Source organism: Mustelus asterias, unplaced genomic scaffold, assembly GCF_964213995.1.
Source record: "Mustelus asterias unplaced genomic scaffold, sMusAst1.hap1.1 HAP1_SCAFFOLD_495, whole genome shotgun sequence".
Taxonomy (NCBI): Eukaryota; Metazoa; Chordata; class Chondrichthyes; order Carcharhiniformes; family Triakidae; genus Mustelus; species Mustelus asterias.
Window position 1 is genome coordinate 176,502 of NW_027590447.1, and position 6,810 is coordinate 183,311.

General features: G+C 44.6%; 1 protein-coding gene across 2 annotated transcripts; it reads right to left on the bottom strand.

The window, feature by feature from the left end:
* Positions 1-2,658: 2,658 nt before the first annotated feature.
* Positions 2,659-6,095, bottom strand: LOC144486863 (protein S100-Z-like). 2 transcript variants are annotated; one of them, XM_078204885.1, is made up of 3 exons: positions 5,942-6,095; positions 3,721-3,903; positions 2,659-2,902 (listed from the first exon to the last, which is right to left on the bottom strand). In XM_078204885.1, exons 2-3 carry the CDS (start codon positions 3,874-3,876, stop codon positions 2,744-2,746), a joined length of 315 nt encoding a protein of 104 aa, XP_078061011.1. In that variant the 5' UTR covers positions 3,877-3,903; positions 5,942-6,095; the 3' UTR covers positions 2,659-2,743. The 2 variants fall into 2 exon arrangements, with proteins under 2 accessions (XP_078061011.1, XP_078061012.1); XM_078204886.1 differs by having other exon boundaries at positions 5,836-5,948.
* Between the last annotated feature and the right edge of the window lie 715 nt (positions 6,096-6,810).

Genomic DNA, 6,810 nt, shown 5'->3' on the forward strand with positions numbered 1-6,810 from the left:
AAACAGATATTTTGCATTCAGTCTTCACAGTGGAAGATACTTCGAACATTCCATTAATACTCAAAAATACGGAGAGGAATAAAATACCATCACCATCCCTGGAGAATTAGACAAACGAATGGGGCTAAAAGCAACTAAGTCCCCTGGCCCAGATGGCTTGCATCCTCGGATCCTAAAAGAAGTATTAACAGAGATAGTGAGTGCAGTGGTTGTCATTTTCCAAAAATCCTTCGATTCTGGAGAAGTACCGGAGGATTGGAAAACTGCCAATGTGACACTCGTATTCAAAAAGGGAGAGGGGCAAAAAGTGGATAACTATCGGCCAATTAGCCTAACATCTATTGCTGGAAAAATGTTGGAATTAATTATTAAGGCAGTAAGAACAGCACATTTGGAAAATCATAATCTAATCAAGCAGAATCAGCATGGTTCATGAAAGGGAAATCGTGTCTGAGTAAGTTATTAGAGTTTTACGAGGGAGTCCCAACCAGAGTGGAGAGAGGGGAATCAGTAGATGTGTTGTATTTGGACTTCCAGAAAGCATTCAACAAGGTACCTCACAAAAGGTTAAGTCATCAGATAAGAGCCCATGATGTTGGGGTATTTTATTGGCACGGAGAGAGAGTTGGCAAATGGACAGGAAACAGCAAGTGGGATACAGGGTTCTCTCCCAGGTCGGCGACCTGTAACCTGTGGAGTTCCACAGGGATCAGTGCTGGGATTGCAACTGTTTATAATATATATTGATGACTTGGAGGAAGGAAGTGAATTTACTGTAGCCAAGTTTGTAGAAGACAGAAAAATAGGTGGAAAGGCAAGTTGTGAGAGAGATACAAACAGTTTACAGAGATATTGATCGGTTCAATAAGTGAGCAAAAAGTTGGCAAATGGGGTATAATGTGGGAAAATGTGAAGTTGTTCATTTTGGAAGGAAGAACAAAAGAACAGAATGTTATTTAAATGGAAAAAAGCTGCAGAAAGCTGCAACACAATGCGGACTTGGAGGTACCTGTGTACGAAACACAGAAAGCTGGCACACAGGCACAGCAGGTAATCAGGAAGGCTAATGGAATGTTGGCCCTTATTTCAAGGGGGTTGGAGTAAAAGAGTCGGGAAGTTTTGCTGCAGCGAAACAAGGTGCTGGTGAGACCACATCTGGAGAACTGAGAGCTGTTTTGATCCCTTATTTAAGGAAAGATATTATTTCATTGGAGGCAGTTCAGAGAAGGTTCACTGGGATGATCCCCAGTATGGAGGGATTGTCTTACGGGGAAAGGTTAAACAGGTTGGGTCTCATTGGAATTTAGCAGAATGCGAGGTGATCTCATTGAAACATATCAGAATCTTAAGGGGCTTTGACAGGGTAAATGCTGAGAGGAAGTTTCCCCTCATGGGAGAGTCTAGAACCAGAGGGCAGAGTCTCAGAATGAAGGGGCACCAATTTAATACGGAGATGTGGAGGAATTTCCTCTCTCTGACAGTTGTGTTTGGAACTCCTTGCCGCAGTGAGCTGTGGGGCAGAGTCCTTGTGTATATTTAAGGTTGAGATTGATAGATTTCTGATAATGAAGAAATCGAGGGTTATGGGAAAAGGGACATGAATATCGGATTAGCCATGATCCTATTGAATGGTGGAGCAAGTTTGAGGGGCCGAATGGCCTATTCCTGTTTCTTATGGTGCCGGTGGCTTCAACTCTGTTATTTGCGTCCATTGTCCTTCCTCCCACATTTTCTGTTTTTAATCCAGATTTCCAGCATCTGCAGTATTTTATTTCTATTATTAACAACTCTATTATCTGACACGCACTGAACCAGTGGCTGATCTCCAGCTGCCTTCCGAGTGCCAGAGATGTGGGCTGTCCCTGTCTCTGACTGCTACAGGGGGCAGTGCTAGGGGGCCAGTGCAGGGCCACTGTCCGGGCACCTCCCTCTCCACCCTGGGGGCTGTACTTACCCGTGCGCCCTCAGCAGGTTCTCCTCACCTAGTCCTGATAACCATAAAGGTGGCACCATTGGCAGGAAGGGCAATCGAATCATGGGTGATGATACAGCAGGGAAATGCGTTAATGATATGTTAATGTATGGTAATGAGGTTCATTCCTTTTCTGACCTCCATTACGTCAATGGCATCGGGAAATCCCGCTGGTGTGAAGGCCATTCGGAGACTCCCGTCGGATTTTCCACCTCTCTCAGCATTCCCACCCACAGTGAACAGGAATCCCAGACCAATGTCTCTGAATCAGGAGGTCAGTAATGAGCCACTCTATACCTGGTGGGTGTGTCCTCTCAAATGGTCTGGCAGTGACCCACATCTCAATTTCAAAATTTATATTTATATCCCTCCCCCCTCCCCCCAATCTGAGCCTGGTGCGGACGGCGGGAGGGGCAGTCATCGCTAATCCAATCCTCAAAATTGGCTCCATTTGCACAGGACAATACGGGAGTCTCCTGCTTTCCTGCTATAACCCTGTGACTCTGGACAGTTTGGGAATTCCTGACATTCCACCCAAATACGATGGGAAGTCAAAGCCCCTTTGACCTCCGTCGAGGCAAAGTTGTTGTGGAGTCAAACCCCAAAAGACCCTCACCCCAGCTTCCCCCCTCCCCCCTGTCAGATTCCAAAAGGGAGAGTGAAGAAAAGATCAAAACAGAACATGATCAATATTTGGTCTTTGAACCTTTTTTTATTTCAATGTATACATTTTGTAATCAGAGCAGGATGGCGCCAACATTTTCAATCCCTTTACTTGCCCTTCTTTTGAAGGCAGTGAACGAGATAGTCATTACACAGGATGGTGATCGAAGATACCATGACAATAAACTCTTGAAAATCCATCTCTTGATTGCCATCAATGTCCATCTTATCCAGGATATCTTTCATGGCTTTGGGATCGGTCGGTGTCTGCGGGAACAGAACAGTTGATAAGAGTGTGCAGCCTTCAAAACATTCTATCATTCACTAACAGTGAGCAGCGGGGGGGAGAATTGGCACAGCAACAAACCTGGGACAGAACAATGGAAGCCAAACTCCAAAAAAGGTGCAGCGGGATTGCCCAGCCCCACCCCAGCTGATCGTGGAGCCAGGAGGTCCTGCTCGTTAACTGTTTCTGTCTCCACACACGCTGAATAAACCTTGATGCACGATAAATCACACGGGAGGCAGGATGTACCCGGGAAATAAAGGCTTTTATTGCCAACAATAATGGAGCTACTATATACAATATACAATCCCAGACTAAAGGGTCACCAGGCAGAGCAGTGACCTTTATACCTCTCCCAGGAGATGGAGCCAACTGGGGTGTACCAGAGGACTATATTAACAGGTAGAACAGCCCAACCCTAACCCCAACAGTAACATATCTACAGACTCATAGTACTGGCCAGACCATGGCTCAGCACTCCTGGTGGGAACCAACAATGGTTCACCACAAACTGTTGGACTTTAACCTGCTGTTGTTAAACTTCTCCACAGACACTGCCAGACTTGCTGAGTAGTTCCAGCATTTTCTATTTTTATTACAAGACAAGCTCAAAGGGTTTACATGACAAACCTCTCCCCCCACCCCGCCAAGCCTTGTGCTGAACCATACCACTGCAGCACCCACTCCTCCCCCCCACCCTCAGCTTGTGAGACATTTAGCTTTCCACCCCAGCCAGCCAGGCTGGTAGGTTCTCAATGCTGGGAGTTATTGTCCGAGGTATCATTACACCATCACATACCTTCATGAAGTTGGAAAGTTCTTTAACCAACAGCTGCTTCGCTTCATTTCTGCTGAGTGTAAGCTTGCTTTGGTTCTCATCCGTGCCGGCATATTTGTGGAAAACCAACATCATTGATTTCATACTAGTTTCCAACTCAGAAAGTGGGGAACCCATGATGAGACTGGAGAATCAATCTGTAAACTAAAGAGGCGCAGTTAGCAAAGAGTTAAACTGGAATGTCCATTTGAATGACAGTAAGAAGTCTCACAACACCAGGTTAAAGTCCAACAGGTTTATTTGGAAGCAAATACCATAAGCTTTCAGAGCGCTGCCCCTTCGTCAGATGGAGTGGACAAACTCCCTTCGTCAGATGGAGTCATTTGAATGACACACAGCGATTCAGGACACAAACAGCACAATCCCAGCAACCAGAGGGAACTTAACAGCTCTTATTTGAACTTTACATTTGAGGTGTGTCAGACACCAGTGTCAGATGCTGGACATAGAACCATAGAAAATTACAGCTCAGAAACAGGCCTTTTGGCCCTTCTTGTCTGTGCCGAACCATTTTATGCCAAGTCCCACTGACCTGCACTTGGACCATGTCCCTCCACACCCCTCTCATCCATGAACCCATCCAAGTTTTTCTTAAATGTTAAAAGTGACCCCACATTTACCACTTTATCCAGCAGCTCATTCCACACTCCCACCACTCTCTGCCTGAAGAAGCCCCACCTAATATTCCCTTTAAACTTTTCTCCTTTCACCCTTAACCCATGCCCTCTGGTTTTTTTCTCCCCTAGCCTCAGTGGAAAAAGCCTGCTTGCATTCACTCTATCTATACCCATCAAAATCTGATACACCTCTATCAAATCTCCCCTCATTCTTCTACGCTCCAGGGAATAAAGTCCCAACCTATTCAATCTCTCTCTGTAACTCAGCTTCTCAAGTCCCGGCAACATCCTTGTGAACCTTCTCTGCACTCTTTCAACCTTATTTACATCCTTCCTGTAACTAGGTGACCAAAACTGTACACAACACTCCAAATTCGGCCTCACCAATGCCTTATATAACCTTGATGTGGAGATGCCGGCGTTGGACCGGGGTAAGCACAGTAAGAAGTCTCACAACACCAGGTTAAAGTCCAACAGGTTTATTTGGTAGCAAATACCATAAGCTTTCGGAGCGCTGCTCCTTCGTCAGATGGAGTGGTCTCTGTTCTCCAACAGTGCTCAGACACAGAAATCACATTACAGAATACTAATTAGAATGCAAATCTCTACAGCCAGCCAGGTCTTAAAAAGGTACAGATAATGTGGTTGGTGGGAACATTAAACACACTGTTGGAGAACAGAGACCACTCCATCTGACGAAGGAGCAGCAAGCTCCGAAAGCTTATGGTATTTGCTACCAAATAAACCTGTTGGACATTAACCTGGTGTTGTGAGACTTCTTATTATATAACCTTACCATAACACGCCAACTTTTATACTCGATACTCTGATTTAGTGAACAGCACCCAGGCAAACACCCCCACCCACATTCCAATGATATGAGGTATTACATGTGGCAGTGTAGGGGGGGGGGATAGGGATGTGGGAGACACATCAAATGAATCATTTCCAGTCTTGCTTTGTCCTTTTGTCCAAAGCATTTCTGTCTCAAGTCACATGATAATTTATTCCACAAGATTCCAGTTCTGAATCATAGTGAAAATGGGCCCATCCCTTTCTGGGCTCCATGCCCAGATCCATGGACTGTTAGTAACATTCTCCATTTTATATTCTTCTTTCCCAATCTGCTGCAGAATGAGAGGTGCAGAGTTGGAAAGTGAGAGTGATGCAAACACACAAAGACATGACAAATTTTCATTGTGCAAAACTCACTTCACAGTTTAACAAGGGAGTGGCACCAACTGCAATTATTTTAAACCAACAGGAATTAAGTAAGACGCAGCAAACTTCACATTCCAGTAAAACAGAAACACCATTTTAAAACTCACAGAAAACCCAGAGAAAGAAAAGTTCTATTGAAAAATGTCAGCTACTTTTCAAACATTCTAAAAGTTCCCCTTCAGTTTAAATCTCACACAATTATATCTTTCCACACATTTCCCTGAGACTCGCCTCTTACCAAACTGCAGAGTGTGGAGTCCAACATTCCCAAACAACAGAAACTGGACTTGTTAAAAAGCTCCTGGCGTTCCCTGCCCCACTTTGTGAACAGAATTCCCACTCACCTGAAGAAGGGAGTTAAGGCTCCGAAAGCTTGTGGCTTTTGCTACCAAATAAACCTGTTGGACTTTAACCTGGTGTTGTCAAACTTCTCACTGTGTTCCCTGCCCCACACAGCTCATTGGTTTACCTAATTTGTCATTCCCCAATCACATGCCTACAACTGAAGGACCCGCCCTCATCAAGGTCCCATTGGCTGTTTCGGGAGGGGTGCGGTTTCCTTTGCACCACACCCATTTGCCCCACCCTTTGGCTGGGATGGTTGTTGGATGAATCATTGGTTGAAGAGACGAGAGTCAATTCTCTTTGTGACCAGAATTGCAAAAAGTAAATCAAATGCAGATAAGTGACCAGGATTACAGCTTTCCCCGAATGCGACAGAGCAAGATATAAAAGAACTATCGAGCTTCAAGAGTGTGTGAAGCTGTAAAGTCAGATATTTGAGGTTGCAGAGAAGGGATTGTAAATAAAGATTGTATTAAAAACAGTTCTTCTCCATTGGAAGAGAGGAAAGTATTCATCTGAGAAAAAAGAGGAATGTTGCCTGCATCAAAAACAGAAAAATGCTGGAAAATCTCAGCAGCATCTGTGGGGAGAGAATTGAGTAAGAAGTTTAACAACACCAGGTTAAAGTCCAACAGGTTTATTTGGTAGCAAAAGCCACACAAGCTTTCGGAGCTGCAAGCCCCTTCTTCAGGTGAGTGGGAATTCTGTTCACAAACAGAGCATATAAAGACACAAACTCAATTTACATGAATAATGGTTGGAGTGCGAATACTTATAACTAATCAAGTCGTTAAGAAACAAAACAACGTGAGTGGAGAGAGCATCAAGACAGGCTAAAAAGATGTGTATTGTCTCCAGACAAGACAGC

Bases quoted from the DNA above. Each gene is read 5' to 3' on its own strand.
- LOC144486863 (XM_078204885.1), bottom strand. From the start codon at position 3,876: ATGGGTTCCCCACTTTCTGAGTTGGAAACTAGTATGAAATCAATGATG. The intron at 2,903-3,720 runs GTATGTGATGGT...CTGTTCCCGCAG, and splicing joins AACTTTCCAACTTCATGAAG to ACACCGACCGATCCCAAAGC.